The sequence below is a fragment of the Mauremys reevesii genome, linkage group 14 (genome assembly GCF_016161935.1).
Source record: "Mauremys reevesii isolate NIE-2019 linkage group 14, ASM1616193v1, whole genome shotgun sequence".
NCBI classification, from domain to species: Eukaryota; Metazoa; Chordata; order Testudines; family Geoemydidae; genus Mauremys; species Mauremys reevesii.
The window spans coordinates 3,335,319-3,359,640 of NC_052636.1; the positions used below are offsets into that span (position 1 = coordinate 3,335,319).

General features: G+C 48.0%; 2 protein-coding genes across 3 annotated transcripts in view; one reads left to right on the forward strand and one right to left on the reverse strand.

The window, feature by feature from the left end:
* Positions 1–24,322, reverse strand: part of LOC120381422 (zinc finger protein 850-like) — a 105,851-nt gene that overhangs the window by 72,107 nt on the left and 9,422 nt on the right. The window lies entirely within an intron of this gene.
* Positions 12,874–24,322, forward strand: part of LOC120381423 (zinc finger protein 850-like) — a 114,966-nt gene continuing 103,517 nt past the window's right edge. Inside the window, exons 1-2 of one of the 2 annotated variants that reach the window (XM_039499613.1) lie at positions 12,874–14,073; positions 14,158–14,507. In XM_039499613.1, coding sequence (XP_039355547.1) covers positions 13,055–14,073; positions 14,158–14,507 — 1,369 coding nt within the window. In that variant the 5' untranslated portion in view covers positions 12,874–13,054. Of the gene's footprint in view, positions 14,540–24,322 lie in introns of both variants that reach the window. The other variant, XM_039499612.1, reaches the window with a different exon arrangement.

Here is a 24,322-nt window from a genome sequence, read left to right on the forward strand (position 1 = left end):
CGGGATCTGCTCGGGGGCAGCGCCCGCGGGGGTTCGGAGCTGCTGCCCCGCAGGAGCCCAGCGCCCCCCGGGCCCGGCCAGGCTCTGCCCTGGGGCCCCGCGGGGGGTGCCGGGGGGAGGGGCCCGGCCCCACTGGGGTCCCTGCGTGGGGCTGGAGGGGAAGGGGCGGGCGGGAAATGTCGGTGCAGCCCGGACATGGCTGGGGGGGGGGCAGGTGACCCCCGAGGAGTGGGGAGAGAAAGGGGGGGGCTGAGATCCCCTCGGATTTACCGCTGCCCCCTCCCGTGGGGACCCCCCTCCTCCCCCGTCCTGCCCCCTTTCTCCCTAGAGAGCCACGAGCAGCGCCCAGGGTGACCCCCCCTCCCCCAACCCCTGAGAAGTTCCCTGTCCCCCTGATTGTGCCCCATTTTCTCTCCCCTTCGCCAGTGGCCAGTTCAGGGCTCAGGTTTGGGGGTTTCCCCCATTTCCACCTGCAGGGATTTGTCCTTGTGTGGGTGGGAAATGATTTCTGAGCTGGGCAGAGGGTGAATGGGCAGAGGCTGGGGGAGCCTTGAGACAGGGACACCTCTGGGCTGGGGGGGGGGGTACTCTCTGCTGGCAACAGGGCATGGGAAGGGAGGAGCAAGTGTCCCCCATGAAGACTGCCCAGCTCCAGGCTGCTACCAGTAGCAGATTCCTAGGCAGAGTAGTTTAATACTCTATGCCTGGTGGGGGCTTTCTCCAGCTGGGACCAGCCCCTGGGCCGGAGCCCCCTGGTGAGTGAGAGACCCTGGGGTTGGAGTGGGGGATGGTGCTAGGGCTGGGTAGGAAAGTGACTCTCTCCCCTCAGATCTTGGTGGTTTTCTCTCATCTTATCAAATACATAGTTTGTGACACTTTTTCTCTGTAAATCTCAAAGATTCATATAAAATACCCTAAACATTTGCCCCACTTCTCCATAGTTGTCTGTTTCTAATTGAATTTGCCCTGAGATTTTCCCCTATCTCTCTCATTATAAAATATTAAGAAAATCTCAGATTTACACCTTTTCTCAGGTTCTTGAATATGGATATAAAATGTTTGCAAATGTTGCCCATTTCCTCTCTCTTCATTTTATCAAATATTGATGTGAAACACTCAGATTTTACCTTGTATCAACAACTGATAGAAAATCCCCTCGATTTTCCACTTTCCTCTCTATAATTTGCAAAAATGGATCCAAAATCTCTCAGATTTCCATTGTTTCTCTTCCATTTCAGAACTTTGATCTGAAAGCTCAGGTTTTGCCTCTTTCTATGTCATTATCAAATGTTAGTTAAAAATCCTCTTGAGTTTTGGGCTGTTCCCCATGTTTCTAAATCCCAACAACTTTGCCTTTCTTGGGGGAACCTAAAAGGTAATAATTGGAGAAATACCAATCTCCTAGAACTGGAAGGGACCTAGAAAGGTCATCAAGTCCAGCCCCCTGCCTTCACTAGCAGGACCAATTTTTGCCCCAGATCCCTAGGTGGCCCCCTCAAGGATTGAACTCACAACCTTAGGTTTAGCAGGCTAATGCTCAAACCACTGAGCTATCCCTTCCCCCTAACCTATTGTACTGAGTTGTTTTCCATCCTGGATGTTGCAGGGGGGTTAAATTGCTCAGTGATCATCTATCAACTCTCCTTTGAGAATGATTTGTTTCCCTCTTTTATCTCTGTTAAAATGTTTGCTGAAGAAAGAGACCAGCCACATCTTTAATACCCATCAAAGTCAGAGCCCTGCCCCTGTTTGGGGATCAGTGGTTCCCAGATGGTAACGGGAGAGTTGGCTGGACCCTTTTCTTGTCTCCAGCTGGCAGGGGCTGAGAAGGTCACTCTGAATGCAGCATGGGTTGAGAAGTATCCCAAACCCCATGACAAATGGTCTCCATGCGGGGCTGCTTCCCACAGTGCCAAGATTTAGCCACCTCTGGGGTGGATCCATTACTTGCTAGTGACAAGGCATGGAAATTTCTTACCTATTTTGCCCCTCCATGCCTCCCCTTCTCCTGTTAAAGAAGCATCCCCAAGGGCTCCCTCTGCCTGTGTGACTGGCCAGCTGGGGGTGGTGATAAACTTTCTATTCACTTATCAGACACTGTGAGGTAACACTGTTGCTGAGGGCAAGGGGTGGCTGTGTGGGGAGATTGCAGCTGGAGCTGAAGGGGGATTGTGGTAGGGGGAGGCCTCTGGGTGGCTGGGCCGGGGGTACCCTAGTTAGGTTGGTGGGTTCTGGAGGTTTGGGGTTTCAGGGGGTGGTTGTGATGTGCCCAGCCCTGAGGCTGTGGGTCCTGTAGGTGGGTATCGCTGGGGGCCTGTTGGCTGCAGAACAGCGGGGGTGGGCGTCTCTTGGGGAGGTGGAACAGGGGGTTAGAGGGAGCCTGGTGCTGTGCCAAGGGCTCTGTCTGGGCTTCCCCCGCAGACTCGGGATCGCTGCCATGCCCAGTGCACAGTGTGTATGGGAGAATCCCCGGCGCTAGGCCAGGGGATGCCAAGCAAGCAGTGTGAGGGGTCCTGCTGTAAAGCATCAGGGGATCCCGCAGGGGGGAGGAGGGGGTGCCAGGCAAAGGGCAGGGCAGATCCTGCTGGAGGGCAGCCGGGGATCCTAGGCAGGCAGTGAGGGACTGAGTTCCCAGTTGGGGTCCCTTTCAGGGGGTCTCTGGCTGCTGGTGGCTCTTAGTGGGGGGAACCCTTTGGGTTTCCCAGGCTGGCAATGACGGTCTGGTGGGGGTTCTCTGGCCAGTGGGGCTCTGAGGGGTATCTGAGGTCCCTGGCTAGGGACTCTGGGGGCTGGGTCCCAGGGTATATCTGGTGAGACCCTGGCTGGGGGGATTGGGGGCTCTGGGGGCTGCTGCTAACCTCTCTCCTCTCTAATTAGCTTATGCCAGAATCCTGGCTTTAAGCACTGCCTAACATTCCCCGGCCAGGCCCAGTCACTGTGATAACTTTCTTTCCACTTATCAAACACTGTGAGGTGAAATCACAGATTTTGCTTTTCTCCCCTCTTGAAAAATGCAGGAACGTCCAGTTCCATAGGGAAAATTTGTGCCTCGAGTCCTTGTCCTAGATCTGGGGTTGAGGGAGGTGGGAAGTGGGTTAGCACTGGCACACTGTGATCTTTTCAACAGCATTCTGGACTCATTCTTTCTGTAATCTGGTTTCATTGAGACCATTGTTAATCCAGAGTCACTGTATGGAAAAAGGAGGAGTGACCAGCTGTACAGTGGGGCAAATGAGATCAGCAATTCTCCCTGTGAGGAGGGGCTCTCATTAGCTGCTCTCCCCAGAGAGCTAAAGGAGGGAAGGCCACTCAAACACTCTGTCCCTCTGCTCAGGATATTGGGGTTCAGCTTCCTGGGTCAGACGCTGCAGCCTCCATTGTGATCTAGTAGACCAGGCTTGGCAGCTGCTGCTCCACTAGTGGGAGTTTTGTGCTGGGAAGTGACCTTAATTAAAGCTGCTTCTCTGCCTTGCCCAGCCCAGGTGAACAAGAAAAGGAGCAGCCAGAGGAAAAGCCAGTTCCTGACAACATATTCCTCCTGCTGGGGTGTGGCTGCCGTGGGGTCAGTGTCCAAGGGAATCCCTCACGGTGACTCCTTGGCTTCTGCTCTTTTCTAGCCTTGTGTTCAGAGACTTTGTTACGGGGTGGGGGAAAGGGAGAAGGGAGGTTAAAAATGCCTCTGTGGGCTTAAAACCTCCAGGGTAGATTGGCAGTGGCCCTGGAGGTTTTTCGCCTTCCTCCGCAGCATGGGGCAGGGGTCGCTTGCTGGAGGATTATCTGCTACGTGAAGTCTTTAAATCAGGATTTGGGGACTTCAACAGCTGAGTCAAGGGAGAGAATTATTTCAGGAGTGGGTGGGTCAGCTTTTGTGGCCTGCATCTTGCAGGAGGTCAGACTAGATGATCATAATGGTCCCTTCTGATCTTAAGTTCTATGATTCTATGAGTGGTCAGGTCTACACTGTAATAAAGAGATCAAGCATTTTCTCAGCATGGCAGAATGTAGGATGTCTGTCTGCAGGGAAAGGGCCTGGGGGAATTATGATATGAAATTAACTAAAGCCTGTTGTGAAACCCTCACAATTACCCTTCTCACCCTCCCAGGCTGCAGAATGATGTCCACGTTTCATTCCATTTCATCAGATCCTCCCATGGCACAGGGGAGAGAAATGGCTGCAGTGGAGCCAGCTCAGGTAGGGATTATTGGTGGGAGTGGTTGGTGGGTTCCTGCTGGAGGACAGGGACAGCAAGTACACTGGAGATGGGAAGGTTTTCACAGTCTGGTTTGGAGGTTGAACTGGGGCAGGAAATTCACAGCGTGGGGAAAGGAGGAGGCCAGGGTGTGGTAAACCTGCTGGGAATTCTTTAATAAGTGGCCTAGATTCTAGGAACTGACCCAGGAGGTTCAGAGGTGGAAATGCCCTAATTTGTGAAAGAGAAAATAACCCACCTATATGAGATGAGGAAAACTAACCAGACTCCAGTGCTGGAGCCTGATCCGACTAACCAGCAGCTGCTCTGAGATATGAAAGGGGCACCTGGCAGTGAGGTTTAGGGGAGCTGCCCCTCCCTTCATATCCAGCTCCTCAGAATGAGGAGCGTGTTGGGCTTCCTACCAGGCAGCTCTCCCTGGACCCTGCTAGGGGCTCCATCTCTTGTATCAGTTGGTGGTTAGTAGATGTATGATGGATCTGCTGGGAGAAACAAGGGACTCTCTCTTCGTCCCCTTAACCTGCTGTTTCCAGGATGCTCTGAATGGGCTGGGGGTGGGACTGTGATCCACCAGAGCTTCCATTTCATTGGGAGTGTGAGTGGGGCAGCAGGTACTGAGTGTTGGACTCTTGCTCTTTCAGGGGCCGGTGACCTTCGAGGAGGTGGCTGTGCATTTCACCAGGGAAGAGTGGGCTCTGCTGGACCCCACTCAGAGAGCCCTCCACAGGAATGTCATGCAGGAGAACTATGAGAATGTGACCTCGCTGGGTAAGGTTTCCTGTCCCCTCTGTTCTTGGAAGGGGAAATGAAGAGTGAAGGTTCACACCAGCCCCACAATGCCACTTCTACTCTGTCCTGTTGCAGCATCACTCCAATATGTCAGTGACACACACACTACCAGAGACCCTCCCCTGCTTCAGAACATTTTGGGTACAGAGCACAGGAGCAGTATCGCACAGTGCCAAATATCTCCTCTTTACTCAAGTAAAACTGGGGGTTAGGTCCAGCATAATGAATAGAAGGTTCCTACCCCTGGCCTTCTCTCAAACACTGAGCCTTCTCTAACCAAACCAGAATGTGCTTGGGGTGTAACAAGCAGGCTGCAGGAGTGACAGCTGCTGGTCCAGGGTTACTTATCACACAGAGACTCGGTGCGTCTTTGAATGCTGGCTGGGAGTATCCAGACAGCAGAACATTGAATCGCACCCAGGATTACAGATGACACAAGTACTGCTCTGGATTGCACGCCAGCATGTGAAAATGGCCTAGGTTGGTAGTGAAACTTCTTGATACCTAGAGAGTCTTGCTCCTCCATCACCATGTGTAATAGCCACAATCTCTCTTCTCTGCATGCTCCTTGGATTTTTGAGGCCCTCATTCCTGAGTCACATGACCCAATTCTTATTTCGCACTTTCTGCTTTTCCAGACTAATTAGAGTCTGTTGCTCCTGAATTATAGCTTCTAATGTTCCAGTGTTCTCCACATGCAGGGATTTTCCAACTCCCTTCCATTACACTGGACTCACTAGATTCCCTAGTACATAAAAACAGCTATACCGGGTCAGACCAAAGGTCCAGCCAGCCCAGTATACTGTCGTCTGACAGTGGCCAATGCCAGGTACCCCAGAGGGAATGAACACAACAGGTAATCATCAAGTGATCCATCACCTGTCATGTATTCCCAGTTTCTAGCAAGCAGAGGCTACAGACATCATCCCTGCTCATCTTGGCTAATGGCCATTGATGGACCTATCCTCCATGAATCTATCATGTTCTTTTTTTGAACCCTGTTATAATCTTGGCCTTCACAACATCTTCTGGCAAAGAGTTCCACAGGTTGACTGTGCATTGTGTGAAGAAATACTTCCTTTTGTTTGTTTTAAACCTGCTGCCTATTAATTTCATTTGGTGATTCCTAGTCCTTGTGTTATGAGAAGGAGTAAATAACACTTCCTTATTCACTTTCTCCACACAAGTCATGATTTTATAGACCTCTCTCGTATCCTCCCCCTTCATCTCTCTTTTCCAAGCTGAAAAGTCCCAGTCTTTTTAATCGCTCCTCATAGAGAAGCTGTTCCATACCCCTAATCTTTTTTTTTGCCCTTTTCTGAACTTTTTCCAATTCCAATATATCTTCTTTGAGATGGGGTGACCACATCTGCATGCAGTATTTGAGATGTGGGCGTACCATGGTTTTATATAGAGGTAATATGATATTTTATGGATTTGTATAGAGGCAGTGTTATATTATCTATTCTTTTCTTAATGAGTCCCAACATTCTGTTCACTTTTTGACTGCCTCTGCACCTTGAGTGGATGTTTTCAGAGAACTATCCAAAATGACTCCAAGATCCGTCTCTTGAGTGGAAACAGCTAATTTAGATGCCATCATTCTGTGTGTATAGTTGTGATTATGTTTTCCAATGGGCTGCACTTGTGTTATCCTGACATCTAGTACTGCTGAGATCCTGCATTCAGTGATATCCCTGCCCTTCCTGTTCCCTTTCTCCACTGAACCCCACCAGCCCATGCTTACTGTTCCCAGCTTCCCCAGGACTCTCTCACTGTCTCTGGACCTCTCCATCAGCAAGAAGCAGTGCCAGGGAGACTTGCCCTCTGTCTGGAGTCTTCGATTTCTGGGACATGTTAGAGGCTCTGTCATAATGAGTGTCTGTGACATTACCCACAGTACAATCTGGACTGTTGAACAGGTGTGTCCCCTGTGACGAAGTGGGGCTGTTCTTAACGTTCCCTCTGAATACTGTGTGGGGGCCTCAGTTCCTGGCTGACCCACTGTCGCCTGACCCTTCCCCCCCACTGCAAGGGGATGCTAAAGGTGTTGGAGACAAAGATCAGGTGACCTCCTGGCCCGGGAAAGGAACTGAGCAGAGGAGGAGGGGCTTGAGGGGGTTTCAGTCTGGAGCTGGCTGGGGACGAGGAGTGAAGTGCAGACGTGGGGGACTGGCTCACTGCCCCCCAGAATGGACCCGGCCGAGGGGTCCGGTTCGCTGTACCTACAAGCTCTGTTTTAGACCGTGTTCCTGTCATCTAATAAACCTCTGTTTTACTGGCTGGCTGAGAGTCACGTCTGACTGCAAAGTGGGGGTGCAGGAACCTGTGGCTTCCCCAGGACCCTGCTGGGGCGGGCTCGCTGTGGGAAGCACACGGAGGGACAGAGGATGCTGAATGCTCCAAGGAGAGACCCAGGAGGTGAAGACGTGTGAGCTTCTTGCCCTGAAGACAGTCTGCTCCGAGGGAGGGGAGGCTCCTCAAAGTCCTGACTGGCTTTGTGGGGAGCAGTTCCAGAGCATCGCCCGGGGACTCCGTGACAATTGGTGGCAGTGGTGGGATGTACTGCACCCCGTGAATGGTGCTGCTTGCAGTAAGTGACTGGGGAGCAGTAAAACAAAGGTGGGATAATGAGGACCAGGTGTGCTGAAGGCTCAGAGAGGGACGGTTTCAGGGGGCAGTTAACCTCTGGGAGTGTGTGACCAGCGAGAAGGACTGTTGGAGTAACAGGGTCCCCCTGAGGACTGCAGCGAGCTCGACCTTGGGAAAGAGAAGGATTTTTGCAGTAGCAGGGTTCCCCTGGGGATTGCAGGAGCAGTCCCAGCGGCAGAGGAGTCTGCAGCTCGACCCTGGCAAAGAGGTGGTGATCACTAGAAGGGCTGGCACACCAGGAGTTCTTCCTGGAAACCATGGGGGAGCTAAGAGCATGCAGGCCTGTGAGTCCAGAGCAACTTGGGAACGGTGAAGTGATGGCCTATCACCATCTCCTTAAGAAGGACATTGTGATCCTGTGCACAAAGAGAGGGTTACACATTGGGAAGTTCAACAAGGCACAGTTAATCGTGCAGTTGGAGGAGTAGGACCGCTCTGAGGAGTGGATTCCTGACCCAGATTGGGCTACAAGAAGATCTGGGAGCAGCAACCAGGCATTCCCGAGAGTCTGGTCCCCAACCAGATGAGGGTCTTCACGATTGGGTTCCCCATCAGGGGATCGGAGACGAATGGGATTGGAGCAGAGCCTGAGAGATCGAGAGGACTGTGAGAGAGAGCAAGAGCCTGAGAAAAAGCTGCAGGAGAAGCAACAGCAGCATGGACTGGCGATGGTGGAGCGGAGAGGCATAGGGGGCTTCCCAGGGGTCAGTGGGGAGACACGCCTGGGGTGGCGAGACCCTGGGACAGAGAGAACTGTTGTCAGGCCCCGGGTGGTACAGCTGCAGATGCTGAGGGGCTGTGGGACCTGGGTGAAGGTCCCCGGGGTGAAGCCCCTTGCCCTGCTAATGGCCCGGATCCCTGTGCAGACCCAGGAGGGGTCGGGCTGGCTGGTCATTGGGGTTCTCCAGGATATCGGCTGGGAGGTCCTGGTGGGGAGTGGCTGCCCAAGCCCAAAGCAGGCAAGGCCAAGATGGGGGCTCTTAACCAAAAGAGCCCAAATTGCAGCCCTCCAAACTGGAGTGCTGGGAAAAGACCCAATCCCAGTTTAAAACCCTGGGGTATTGGGGTGGCAAAAGGGCACAGGCCGCATAAACCTTCCCACATGCAGCCTGCAAGCGCCATCAAGCATAACTGACCCACAGGAGAACCTGAAATGGGAATGTCCTGGTGTAACCCCCACCAAGGAATGGGAGAGATGCTGGGGCATCCATGGGAACGTTGGTGGGTTTGAACTTCCCCAGGTCACTGGCTAAAGTGACCTCACTCAGTTCGGTCTCGAAGGGGGGAGAGATGTGACGAAGTGGGGCTGTTCTTAATGTTCCCTCTGAATACTGTGTGGGGGCCTCAGTTCCTGGCTGACCCACTGTCGCCTGGCAACTAATGGCCAGGCCCTTCCCCCCCTGCAAGGGGATGCTAAAGGTGTTGGAGACAAAGAGGTCAGGTAACCTCCTGGCCCGGGGAAGGAGCTGAGCAGGGGAGGAGGGGCTGGAGGGGGTTTCAGTCTGGAGCTGGCTGGGGACGAAGAGTGAAGTGCAGACGTGGGGGACTGGCTCACTGCCCCCCAGAATGGACCCGGCCGAGGGGTCCAGTTCACTGTACCTACAAGCTCTGTTTTAAACTGTGTTCCTGTCATCGAATAAACCTCTGTTTTACTGGCTGGCTGAGAGTCACATCTGACTGCAAAGTGGGGGTGCAGGACCCTGTGGCTTCCCAGGACCCTGCTGGGGCGGGCTCGCTGTGGGAAGCGCACGGAGGGGCAGAGGATGCTGAATGCTCCAAGGAGAGACCCAGGAGGTGAAGACGTGTGAGCTTCTTGCCCTGAAGACAGTCTGCTCCGAGGGAGGGGAGGCTCCTCAAAGTCCTAGCTTTGTGGGGAGCAGTTCCAGAGCATCGCCCGGGGATTCCGTGACATCCCCTCAGTTCTCCAACCTGAGGTGCCTTTTCCACTGTTTTACTGTGAGAACAGCCACTCCGGGGCAGTTAACACAGTCTCCAGCATGTAACTTGCTCCCAGCCACACAGTATTGAGTGTTGCTGGACAGTGACTCACAAATTACAGCACACTACCGGAGAACCCCTGAAGATTCTCTGCTCCCAGACTTTCCCCAAGAAATGTGAATCTTGCACTGTCCAGCACACTACTGAACAATGCAAGCTCATATGAAGTCTATCATTTCATCAGTGGAAAATGACACATGCTGGCCTTGTTATCCCAAATGGTGTTTCCAAGACACTTTCTTCCAAACACACTGGTTAGATGAAGCAGTAAAACAAAATTATTAATGACTGAAAAAAACATTTTAAGTGACTATGGGTAATGAGGCATAAAAGTCAGAATTGTTTACAAAAGAAATGCAAAGATAAAACACAAACTAATGTCTAAGTTAATAAGCTAAAATGGATTAGAAGCAAATGTTTCTCTCACCATATGCTGAAACAGGTTGGCTTTCCTTTCAGCCAGGATTCATAGAATATCAGGGTTGGAAGGGAACTGAGGAGGTCATCTAATCCAACCCCCTGCTCAAAGCAGGGCCAATCCCCAGACAGATTTTTGCCCTGGATCCCTAAATGGCCCCCTCAAGGACTGAGCTCACAACCCTGGGGTTAGCAGGCCAGTGCTCAAACCACTGAGCTATGCCCCCCATTCTGTTCTTTTGGAGTTGTCGTGAGCAGAGGGAAAGGGGAGAGAGAGAGTCTCAAGCATTTTCCTCACCCCTTTTTATAACTCAGTCCTTTGTACTAGAAACAACTTCAGTTCTCAGCTGAGTCATGGTGACAGGCTGTCTGTTGGAGATACGAGCTTCAAGAGGTCCCTGTGATTGACTGTAAATGTCTTCTTCACACCTTCCCCCTGCCAGAGAATGGCTGTTTGACCAGCTGTCTCTGAGGAACTCTTCTGTGGGTGTTGCCCAGACTTGTAACTTTTTCAGTAATATAATACAGTAAAATCTCATAACTTTACATACAGTGTTGCTACACATTTTAACAGGAGGATAATATTCAGTAGATTATGTGTTTTCAAATGATACCTCACAAGCCATACTGTGTACAAAATTGGTCATAATTTTCTAGAAGAGTGAACATAGGGGTACAGACTGACACAGTGTCTGTCTGTCTGTTCCCAGCAGATATGTGGGTATTTCAATCCCTCATAAGCACAGTGTTTGGCATCTTCAAGGACCTGGGGAGCTGGTCCTGGGAATTCACTGGTTTACTAAGTGTGACACTATGGAATTGTGAGACACTTTATATTATTATTTTATTATTAATACCAATATGAAAAAATTTCAATGAATCGTTCTAGATATGCCATGTAAGGTGTCAGTGAAAATGTTATGATTTTCCAGGTATGATAATTTTGTTTCTATGTACAATACCTTTGTATTGTGAGTTATAGATTTGTAGGGTATATCTGTATTTCCAGACTTGTGCAGAGTTTCTGGGTGACACCCCCAGACATATTGGTATCAGCACTGCCTAGCATGTTCGATGCCCATCCAGGTTCATCAGCTATATAATGAACATGTGGAAGGGACTAAGGGGATAAACCTGTTGAGCAGAAGTGGCTTCAGGCACCAGCGCTCCAAGCACATGCCTGGGGCGGCATGCCGCAGGAGGCGCCCTGCTGGTCCCCGCGAGGGCAGCAGTCAGGCAGCCTTTGGTGGCGCACCTGCGGGAGATCCGCCGGTCCCGTGGATTCGGTGGCAATTTGCCAGCAGGTATGCCAAAGCTGTGGGACCGGCGGACCTCCCGCCGGCAAGCCACTGAAGGTTGCCTGACTGCTGTGCTTGGGGCGGCAAAAAAGCTAGAGCCGCCCCTGCTGTTGAGACAGCAAGACATGCAGGGATATGCCTCTGTACTGAGAACTCCAAGGCTTTTCCATGCTATGTGCTGTGAAGCTTGTGTTTGGGACACAGGAAGTAGAAGCCACTTGGCAAAAGGAATATAAAGGGCAACTGCATCATCTCCATTTTGTCTTCAATCCCTCTTCCTACCTCTGGAGCAACGTCTCTACAAACTGAACCCTGGAACAAAGGACTGAATGACCCATCCAATCTATGGATGTGTTCCAGACGGACGTTCAAGCCAGCAACTCACCAATATTGCTAAGAACCTGATATACAGATTTCTGAATGTATCTGATTGCTTTCCCACTTAACAACTCCCTTCTTTCTTTCTTTTCTTTTATAATAAACCTTTAGTTTAGATGCTAAAGGATTGGCTGGCAACATGGTATTTTGGGTAAGATCCAAACCTATACTGACCTGGTAACATGGCTAACCCTTTGGGGGTCAGAACATTTTGTTTATGTGAGCAGAGTTTTTAAATAATCTCTCACTGTACTGGACCTAGGTGCTGATTGGGAATCAGAGAACTGGAATGCAATAAAGGGGGCTGTGTGATTTTTTTTTCCAGCTTCTTGATCACCAGTGTGGGTGATGAAAAGCACAGTTTGTGACTGGTCGTTGAGTTTAACTTCAGTGTTAAGCAGCAGTTTTGGGAGCATCTGCTGTCCCCTTTTCAGCTTGCCCTAACCTTGGCGTTTTCAGTGATGACTGCCCCAGACACACCAGGTCACACTAAGCACTGAAGTTAAATTAATAGAATGTTTTTATGACAAAGTCTTATGAAATCAATTGAACTCCTTTGTTTTCTTTCATTTGAGCAGGGTTTCCTGTTACCCAGCCTGATGTGATCTCCCAGCTGGAACAAGGGGAAGAGCCATGGGTCCCAGACCTCCAGGGTTCAGAGGAAGGAGATATCCTGAGAGCTCCCTGCACAGGTGAGGAAACGTTAAACCAGCTCAGAATCTGTAAGTGCCTGAAGGAAACATCTGGGATGCCCTACAAAGTCTTGGGAGGTCTCTCAGTTCATTATTGTCCCTAGCAGGGTCGTATCCTCAGGGTAACTATAGCTCATGGCTTCCTGTAGATCCTAGCAGACACCAGGCAGTAGCTGCCTCCCTACCCCCTGCAAATTTGGATGGGATGTGAAGGCTGAATTGATCCCCTCCTCTCTCCTATTTGGGGGTAGAGTTTGGGGGAGTGCAGTTCCTGATTTTTATTTGACCTCCCTCCAGCATGTGTTTTGGTTTGGTCTTCTCCTTTCCATCCCTGTTTGAGGTTTCTGTCTCTATCACAGCAGGTGATGCAATGGTACGTGAGAAAGAGGAGCAGAATTCTCAGCAGGAAAATGTTGAGCAAGTGGATAAACACAGAGAATTATCGCAAAGATCAAAAAGGAATGTGTCAAGGAATCATGAGCAGGGAAAATCCTGTGAGATTCAGCACAGACCAGAAAGAGAGCAGGGAAACCAACCAGGGGAGAAAGTGGGTACATTTATTTCCTGTCAGGGAACTCGGAAGGCCCTCAAGGAAACCACGACACAGCAGGAAATCCTCATGGGAAAGAGAAAAAATACATTCACTGAGTGTGGGAAAAACTTAAGTGACTACTCAGCCCTTAAAAAGCATCAGAGAATCCACACAGGGGAGAGGCCCTATGAATGCTGTGAGTGCAAAAAATGCTTCACTAGCAGCTCAGACCTTTCTAAACATCAGAGAATCCACACAGGAGAGAGGCCCTATGAATGCAGTGAGTGTGGGAAAAACTTCACTCACAGATCAAGCCTTTCTGTTCATCTGCGAATCCACACAGGGGAGAGGCCCTACAAATGCAGTGAGTGTGGGAAAAGCTTCACTAGCAGCTCACACCTTTCTAAACATCAGAGAATCCACACAGATGAGCGGCCCTATGAATGCAGTGAGTGTGGGAAAAGCTTCACTCAGAGATCAGGCCTTTTTCAACATCAGAAAATCCACACAAAGGAGAAGCCCTATGAATGCAGTGAGTGTGGGAAAACGTTCAATCGCAGCTCACATCTTATTACTCATCACAGAATCCACACAGGAGAGAAGCCCTACGAATGCAATGAGTGTGGGAAAAACTTCACTCACAGATCAGCCCTTTCTGTTCATCAGAGAATCCACACAGGGGAGAGGCCCTACAAATGCAGTGAGTGTGGGATAGGCTTCACTAGCAGCTCACATCTTTCTAAACATCAGAGAATCCATACCGATGAGAGGCCTTATGAATGCAGTGAGTGTGGAAAAAGCTTTACTCAAAGATCAGCCCTTTTTCAGCATCAGAGAATCCACACAGGGGAGAGGCCCTATGAATGCAGTGAGTGTGGGGAAACCTTCAATCGCAGCTCACACCTTATTACTCATCAGAGGATCCACACAGGAGAGAGGCCCTACAAATGCAGTGAGTGTGGGGAAAGCTTCATTCAAAGATCAGGCCTTTTCCACCATCAGAGAATCCACACAGGGGAGAGGCCCTATGAATGCTATGAGTGTGGAAAATGCTTCACTAGAAGCTCAGCCCTTTCTGTTCATCAGACAATCCACACAGGGGAGAGGCCCTATGAATGCAGTGAGTGTGGGAAAAGCTTCACTCACAGATCACGCCTTTTTCACCATCAGAGAATCCACACAGGGGAGAGGCCCTACGAATGCAGTGAGTGTGGGAAAACCTTCAATTGCAGCTCGCACCTTATTAGTCATCAGAGCATCCACACAGGAGAGTGGCCCTATGAATGCAGTGAGTGTGGGAAAAACTTCACTCACAGATCAGCCCTTTCTCTTCATCAGAGAAGCCACACAGGGGAGAGGCCCTATAAATGCAGTGAGTGTGGGAAAACCTTCAGTCGCAGTTCGCACCTTATTAGTCATCAAACAATCCACACAGGAGAGAGGCCTTATGAATGCAGTGAATGTGGGAAAAACTTCACTCACAGATCAACCCTTTCTGTTCATCAGAGAATCCACACAGGGAATAGGCCCTATGAATGCAGTGAGTATGGGAATACATTCTCTTGGAACTCAGCCCATGTTAGCCATCAGACAATCTGCAAGGGAGATCAACACCATAAAAACCTCTAGGGCTATCAATATTTTTTTTCTTTAATATTTTTCCTGATTCCCACATACTAACTTTCGAAGCTGTTTGAACTGTTTGCAGCACTGTTATCCCTCAGCTTGGCCAGATGAGTGGGCCATTTTTGCCTTTTGCAGTTTGCCCTCTTTTGAGGTGGACCTATTTGTCCTTTCTATAATCCCACAAGTAATTGGAGTGTGCCCTTCCTATGAGAAACCAGGGAGCGTCACATTTATACCATTCCTCCTATTGCAAAGTTATTGTTAGAGTCACCAATGACACAGATTGTATCATTGCCAGTTCTCACGTTGCTCTGGGTTGTGCTGAAGAGCAGTATTATTGGGAACTTTTCAAATTACATGTAAATGAAGAGGAGTAGGGGCACTGGAAGAGATGGGGTGACTCAGAGATTCCCTCCTTCCCCATCACTGCAGAACTGTTACCTTTTACCTGAGCCAGGCAGAGTTTATCTTCATCACATTCTATCCATCCACTTCTCAAAGTGTCATGTGATGAAGCTTTCTCCGTTGTCTGTGCTTGGAGATGATGCTTTGACTTCTTTAATCCTATATCAGTCGCTATGACTGGAGATGAAAGTATCAAAGAAGGGGAATTCAAATGGATCCTGAACACAGTGTGATCATTTGGAGTTTAAATCCCATGTTCCATCTATCGGTAAAGCCACTTCTGGCAAGGTGACTGTTTTCCCCTCATTATGGGGATGCTAGGATACTAAAAAAATTGCAAATAACATATCTGGCTATTGACACAGTGCTGAGTGAAGTATCTTTGAATGGATCAGAGGAGACTGTGATGGGAGAATCTCTTCTCCGGATTCTGAATCATCAGATGTAACCTGCTCTGGAATTTCACTTGACACTCATTGTTAGTATTCTCTCTCTCTCTCTCTCTGTGATGTGGGTTTCTATCTTTCCTGGAGGCTCTTTGGTCACCCAGTTGGATATTAGTTCAGTCTGATAGGATGTAGCTCAGATTTATTGGAGACTTTAAGATAAATGACCATTTGATAAGGTCCTCTTTTATCACTTCACCTTTGCTTTTTTCCCATCCCTCCATGATAACATGGAGAAAGTGCAAGTGCAGTTCTGTTAACAGGAGGGAACTCTCCAATTTACTGGACATGCTAACAAAGACACAGCAGTGATTTAAAATCTCCACTCGGAAATGGTGAACAACAGCAGAACCCCAACTAATTGAAGGAAGTGCATCTGATCACAGTGTAGTTCAATTGTTGAAGTCAATATTGTCTCCGATGATCTGGGAAGAGAATTCCATGGTAAGTGATTTTGAACTAGGCAGAATGCCCATGTGTTTGGTTCCCAAAGCATTTGTAACCCAGGCCCTACAGAAGATCTCTCCTAGCTAATCCTATGGTATGGGAAATGCAGCCCTTCATGATGTAGATGTTGAGAAATAGAAGTGGGGGTTTTGTTGAATTTATCCTTTGTAGGTGCTAAAGATGTGTGTAAAATGAAACCAGTGTTGAAATGTAATAGCTTCAGAAAAATAGCAATTTTTGAATAGAAACTCCAGCTCTGGTAACTAACGGAGATTCTGATCCAGGCCTGCATCCAGTTCCTTGCCTGGAGCTGTGCCACCAAATTAAAGAAAAGCTGGGCATGTTTCCGGAAGCCATTCCTCACTAACACTGCTGAGATTTTGAGTGGTTTTGTAAAGGATTCTTCTTCAGAGAAGTGTAAATTTACCCTAACCAAGGCCAAGGATTTGGAAAGAACTAGGGTGGAAAGAGTACACACTCAGTTCTTGGTTTTCACCCCAGTAAAGGAAGCTATGGTGACTGATGACCCAAGAAAATTTGTCTGTAGAACTCCACTTCCTAGTTCAGTGTCACTGATTACAGTTCCAAAGTATGTCAGGGTTAGACTGAGAACAATCATCCTTCACAGTTTGGATCCAAAGAGAGGGAGCTTCATAGGACATTCCTTCCCCATGGATCCCAAACTGGCTGCTTGATTGGGTAACAAGGACTTTCAGGCTGTAGAAATGATGGTAACCAACGAGACGATGAATTTGTCAGGCTCCAATTTCAGACTTTAGAATCAGGGCTCAATATGCGTGTATTCTGTAGTTTTGTTGTTGCAGCTGCACCGATGTAGCTGCGCTGCTATAGCACTACTATTACATACACTCTAAGCCAATGGGAGAGATCTCTCCAGTCGGATTTGATCAGTCCAGCCCCCGCAAGCGGCGGTGGCTATGTTGGCAGGAGAAGCTCTCCTGCTGATGTAGCACTATCTACACAGGGGGTTAGGGCTGTGTAACTACGTTGCTCAGCTGTGTGGATTTTTCACACCCCCGAGCAATATAGTTATCCCAATAAATGTCTTTAGTATAGACCAGACCTTAGTTTTCTCTTGTGTTTTATCCATTTACATTACTTCTCTACTTTGAAAGATTAAAAAGTGTGAAAAGAGAGGTATTTTTCCTCATGCTGCAAACATTCCAACGTAGGAGACCCCTTCCACCAACACACGTGGCAGAAGATCCTGAGATATATGAACTTACAGAAGTATTTGGAACCTACGTTGGGACAAACCACAATAAGAACCAGGGTTCAGTTGTTGGCAATGGGGATTAAAAGAAAACTAACATATACGACAAGAATTTGTGATCTTTGAATATGTTCTTGTTACCAATGAAAATGAAATTTTAGGTGAAGTTATTAGTTAAAGAGTAAGAGACTAATTGTGTGATAATCTGAATTATTTTGGAAAACTGAAAGTTGTCTTGGTTTTTATTTTGTTAGTTATACAGGAAATGATGGCTAATCTTGAAGAGTTAATTTGATATAATCTACCCCCTGTAGTGTAAGGAGTTCTGGTAGAAAACCTCATTCCAAAGGTTAGGGTGGGAGAATGTGTGTGAGAGAGAGTGTACAGTAACTCCTCGCTTAACGTTGTAGTTATGTTCCTGGAAAATGGACTTTAAGTGAAACAATGATAAGCGAATTCATTTTCCCCATAAGAATTAATGTAAATAGGAAGGGTTAGGTTCCAGGGAAAAAAACTTCACCAGACAAAAAAATATGTATTATATAGATATACACACAGTATACATTTTAAACAAATAACTTAATACTGTTCACAGCTATGATGATTGTGAAGCTTGGTTGAGGTGGTGATGTTAGTGGGTGGAAGAGGGAGGGATATTTCCCAGGGAATGCCTTGCTGCTAAATGATGAACTAGCACTCAGCTGAGCCCTTAAGGGTTAACACGTTGTTACTGTAGTCTCTCAGACAAGATAGCACGAACACGAGGGAGAGGAGACACATAGCAGATAGAGACAGACACACACCTTGTGGGCAGGGGAGAGAGACAGATGCACACTGCCCCTTTAAGTAAGATGACCCACTCTTAAGTGCATTGTCTTTTTAAGTGGATCAGGAAGTTGAGACAGCAGCTGCTGCCCCAAGCTCGTTGTCTCTCTCCGCTGTGTCCCCTCCCTGCTCTATATGGAGAAGGGGTAAGTGGGGTGCAGGAGCAGGGGGCAGCAAGCACAGCAAGCAGGAGTCTGGAGCAGCTCCAAGGCAGAGGACAGGAACGGCACATGGCAGTGGGGGAGGGACAGCTGAACTGCTGATTGCTAGCCTGCTGGGCAGCTGCAGCACAGGGAACTTAGGGGAGCTGATAAGGGGGCTGCAATCATCAACCATCAATATAAAGGAAAAGGCTGAAGTCCATTGCCTTTCATATCAAAAAACCATCTAAAGGCTGGTCTACACTGAAAAGCTATGTTGACATAGCCACATCTCTCAGGAGTGTGAAAAATCCACTCCACTGAGAAATAGTTAATGTGACCTGAGCACCAGTGTAGACAGTGTTAGGTTGTCAGAAGAATAATTCCAGTGTTTGAAGTGTAGACATAGCCTTAGACAGATTGATCCCCTATGGGAAGCAAGTCATGACATCAATTCCAAGTTTGACCCATCTCCCTGTATGTGAGAAAGCTGCTAGTACGGACGGCTGAGCCAGCTCTCCGATTGCCTAGTTCCTCAACAGTAGTTACAGCTCTTAGTGCCCATCAATCCAAAGACTGAGAGAAATGGAGAGTTTCAACCATTGTCATTTTAGTATCTTAATGTTCATTTCTCTATTTTTTGTGCTGGCCTTTCTATTATATCAGGGTGTGACAGTATAGTTCATTGCATGTGTGACAATTGGCAAAGGGGTCACGGTTATTCACAAGCAACTCCTGCCTCAGACTTGACAAACTTGCCACTCCGAATACACTGATTTTATTATATTTATCCGGGAAGCATAGCAGTGAGACATCTACTGAAAGCTTGTAAATTATTGATACTCTGAATCACTGAGAGAGGTGTGTATGAGTTATATTTAAGGAGTAATGTAAGCACATGGAAAAATATGTGCATATGGTATTGTCATGAAACTGAGTCACTCCAATCACTGGTCTTGGTGGGGATGGCCCATTCCAGTGGGAGGGAATTGTCACTTTCCCTTGCTCCATTGTCAACCATTGCATTAACCCAGAAAAGCCAATGGAAAACCATTAAAGACAAACTATAGATTGAAACCCTGTGATGTGAAAAGGACAATATGACCTTTCTGTGAATAAAGACAAAAGACTGATTCAGTTTATAACAGGGTGGAGAAAAACACTCTGGGTCCATTCACCAAGGAGATCCCTACTGACCAGTGGTGCTTCATGAATGGCAGGGCCCTGGCTCCTAGGGACTAGCAATCACTGCAATGGACTGAAGTGTGAGGTGAGAATCTACTCTAGATAGGAAAGGTAACTATTAAAAAGTGTAGGTTACATTTTGTGATTTTGTTTAGTTGGTAATGGTTGGTTTCCATCACTTACATTTGTTTCTGTTAAATCTCTATCCCTGGTTAAATAAATTTCTGTTTGTTCAATAACTGTACTCAAGTGCTGTGTGTGATACAGTAGCAGTGGTCCACAGTAAAACTGGTAAATGGAGATATACCACTGCTTTGGGAAGAGAAGATCTGGGATTTCTCTGAGTATCTGGTGATCAGAGCTGGACTCCAGAGTGGGACATATTGAAGGAACTCAGGGGTTAGGATATCTCTACTGTCAACTGTCAGGGCTGCTGTGGCTCAGAGGAGGGTGCTTGACTGCCTGACAGGCTGGGTGAGTTTGGTCGCTAACATCCAGCTGCCAACTGCAAAAATCCCTCTTACTAGTGGCAGGTGGCAAGAAGGAGACTCACAGCCCTCAGCACCCTGAGAAGGGTCACAATGTGCATCTATGTTGATCCACCTATCAAATCCACACAGGGAAAGCACCCTATAACATAGCTCCCTGAATCAAAATAGCCCTAAAATGCTGCCTAAGCATGTAAAGAATCCAAGAGCTGGAGGGGAGGGATTGGGTCCAGAGTGACCTAGAGAAATTGGAGGATTGGGCCAAAAGAAATCTGAGGAGGTTCAACAAAGACAAGTGCAGAGTCGTGTACTTAGGACAGAAGAATCCCATCCCATGCAGGCTGCAGACCCACTGGCTAAGCAGCAGTTCTAAAGAAAAGGACCTGGGGATTACAGTGGATGAGAAGCTGGATATGAGTCAGCAGAGTGTCCCTGTTGCCAAGAAGGCTAATGGTATATTGGGCTGCATTCGTAGGAGCATTGCCAGCAGATCGAGAGAAGTGATTATTCCCCTCTATTTGGCACTGATCAGGCCAGATCTGGAGTTCTGCATCCAGTTTTGGGGCCCCCACTACAGAAAGGATGTGGACAAATTGGAGAGAGTCCAGCGGAGGGCAACAAAAATGATTAGGTGGCTGGGGCATGTGATTTATTAGGAGAGGGTGAGGGAACTGGAGTTATTTAGTCTGCAGAAGAGAAGATTAAGTTGGGATTTGATAGCAGCCTTCATCTACCTGAAGGAGGATTCCAAAGAGGATGGATCTAGGCTGTTCTCAGTGGTGGCAGATGACAGACCAAGGAGCAATGGTCTCAAATTGCAGTGGGGGAGGTCTAGGTTGGATATTAGGAAAAACTGTTTCCCTAGGAGGGTGGTGAAGCACTGGAATGGGTTCCCTTGGGAGGTGGTGGAATCTCCTTCCTTAGAGCTTTTGAAGGCCTGGCTTTGCAGAGCCCTGGCTGGGATAATTTAGTTGGGGTTGGGCCTGCTTTGAGCAGGGGGTTGGACTACATGACCTCCTGATGTCTCTTCTAACCCTAATCTTTTATGATTCTAAGTAGCTGCAAGTGGTCTACGTGTTCACATCTGTACAGATGCTGGGAATGGGCGACAAGGGATGGATCACTTGATAATCGCCCTGTTCTGCTTATTCCCACTGAAGCACCTGGCATTGACCGCTGTTGGAAGACAGGGCACTGGGCAAGATGGACCATTCGTCTCACCCAGAATGGCTGCCCCTCCACCATTAGGGAAACCCATTTGTGCAAAGCCATCCACAATGTCGTGCATGTTACCTAGAGTCACGGTTCTTCTGAGCAGGATGCCATTAATGTCCCTGCAGACTTGCATCAACACAATTCCAACTATCGACTTTCCCACTCCAAACTGGTTCCTGACCGATCGGTAGCTGTCTGGAGTTGCCAGTTTCCAGATTGCAATAGCCACTCGCTTCTCCACCGGCAGGGTAGCTCTCAATCTCTTGTCCTTGTGCCGCAGGTGGGGGTGAGCTCCTCACACAGTCCCATGAAAGTGGCTTTTCTCATCCGAAAGTTCTGCAGCCACTGCTCATCATCCCAGACTTGCATGACGATGTGATCCCACCACTCCGTGTTTGTTTCCCAAGCCCAAAAGCAGCATTCCACGGCGGTGAGCATGTCTGTGAATGCCACAAGCAAACTCATGTTGTATGCATTACTCAAGTCAATATCATCGTCGGAGCCCTCACTGTCACGTTGGATCCTAAGGAATAACTTGACTGCTAAACGTGACATGCTGGTGAGACTTGTCAGCATACTCCTCAGCAGTTCGGGCTCCATTCCCACAGTCCAAAAGGGAAGACAGAGCGTGCAGTATAAAAACATTGAAAGATGGCGCCAAATGTGGATGGAAGCACAGGGATTTCTGGGATGCAAACTGATGCATCACAGGCATTGGGACAGGACCCAGAATGTATGATGTTTCTGCATGATGAGGAAAGGTTTGGGGTCAGTTTTTGCTGCTGCAGATTCCTTTGCTGTTCTAATTATAATTATACGAACAAAAGGGAGGCAAAATAAAAATAAATCCAAAATTGCAATACAGGTAGGGAAAGAGAAGATCATGGTTAAGCCCACACTTCAAAATAAAAATTAATACTAAAAAGGGAGGGAGGAGAAGAGATCAAGTATGTGGAGATCCCCTGGATATTTGAACTCACTGTGATGGGTTGGATCACAGAAAAGCCCTAGGGAACTGCTAACTGAAGTGTTGAGACTACTTCTGCCCCTGCTTTCTTGCCAGCTTGGTACTCCAGTGCCCTGCCTGGTTTGAGCGAGACACACTAGCCTGCTGAAAACCCAGGCCCAGGTCTGAACAACATCCCCCCAAACTACAGGCTTAACTGAAAACAGCTTAAGAAGTGTTCCTGTCTCCAACACCCAGATACCCAACTCCCAATGAGGTCCAAACCCCAAATAAATCTGTTTTACCCCTCCCCCCGGTATTAATACATACTCTGGGTTAAATAATAAGTAAAAATTGATTTTATTAAATACAAAAAGTAGGATTTAAGTGGTTCCAAGTAGTAACAGACAGAACAAAGTAACTTACCAAACAAAATAAAATAAAACATGCAAGTCTATGCCTAATACAGTAAGAAAGTGATTACAGATGAAAACCTCACCCTGAGAGATAGTCCAGTAAGCTTCTTTTACAGACCAGCCTCCTTCTACCCTGTGGCCTATAGGACTAACCTGCTTGCTTGTATATAGATCTTTTCTTATAGATTAAGTATTTGGTTTATTGTAATAGGTTTATAAATTTATATTAAAAGTAAGTTTGGCTGTAATGCAAGAGACCTACGGGCCATATCCTGTATGTTAAGCTAAATCAAAGTTAGCATAGCTATATCCTGTGCCCTTCGTACCCAGAAAAGCAAAGTTGACCTTTTATCTTGTTTTTCTTATACCCAAATAAAGTATCTATGTCTATGACCTTTTATTTAGAACAATAGACAATGGAGAATGGCATAGGTTTTTTTTCAATGTTGTACCCACAAACTTAACAAGTACACCACAAGAGACTGGTGTGCGTACATTCCTGTCATCAATACCCCAAAGGCTAATATGTATGTGTGTAAGTGGACCCTAACATTTCTGTGGGTGAGGAATGAAATTTGGGCATAAGAGGAAGGATTTCCAGCATTTGCCCTATAAAAGAAGTGACCCACCTCAATATAGTATCTCCACTTCTCACTTTACTCCATTCTTACTTACTCCGCTCTATCATTCCTATTTTACTTATTCTCTGTCTCTCTCTATCTATTCTGTCTACGATGACTGCTACTATTAGTAGGCTGTACTCGTTCTTCTGAAACTTTAAGTTTCAAGGGAACTAGGCTAAGCTCAGTTTCCCTAACTTTTATTCTTAGTTTGTTTATTAGGTTTTGATTTAAGTTTAAACCCTAATTTAGTGTTGATAGCTCTTAGCATTAGATTTCTTCTAAGCACTGCATCCCTCACTCAAGAATTGAGAAACCTGAACTGCAAGGCTGGTCCTGTGTCTCTTACCACCAGGTTATCAAGGAAGGGTGTGAGTATATTAACCAAAGCTTTGTTGCATATCATACTATATTATCATATGTCTCTTCTGAATAGCAGTAATGCAATTGTAACTTTGTAACTCTGGGTATTTTACCATTTACTTATTTGTAGCAGGGTGGACCTCTGCTCCTACCCTCAAGAGGTTAAAAACAGCCCTGGGAAGGGGCCGAGGCTTGAGAAAGCAGCTTTTATGCTGGGCTGATTGGGAAGTGGCTGCAGCTGGGCCACACCCCAGTCAGGCCCAGCTGGCCCCTATGAGCCAGAAGCCCAAGCAGTCAGCCTCTCTCTGCTTTCAGAGAGAGAAGGGCCTGGCTGCAGGGAACTAGACCAGGTACCTGAGTGGAGCAGGGCTGGGGAAAGGCTGAGGACCTGGGGAGCTCCAGCCTGGAAAGCCCCAGGCTGCGGCCTAGCATTGGGCTAACAGGTACTGGGGTTGCAGAGAGCAGCCCAGGGGTAGGCCAAAGCAGCAGGTTCAAATCCAAACCCCTTTGCCTATGATGAGTGGCTGATACTGCAGTCTGCCCCAGGACGTGGGGCTAGAGAATGACTGGCAATGGCCAACACTGAGGCAAAGTGGGGATAGTGGGGTGGGGGTTCCCTGAGGAGGGGAGACCCTGAGAGAAAGGGGTTACTGCTGGGGGCAGCACCCCATGTAAAAGGGCACTGGGTCCAGGGAGGGACATGGGGGCCTGAGGACAGGTGGATCACCAGCCTGCAGAGGGCGCTCCAGTGCTGGAACAGAGCTAATTCCCGGAGTCACCAGCAGGAGGTGCCGCAGGGGTGAGTCCAGCCCGTCTACATTACTATTATTGATTTTAATAAAAAGTCTTTAAGGCTGTATCTGTCTTAGCGTGAGCTTCCTGTCATACCACCGAGGGTCCTTTATAAATTCTGTGACGCCTGATTCAGGACAAGAACTTTTATCTTCTGATCAACAGATTGGCAAGCCAAAAACCCATACTAATTTTGATTATTATTAT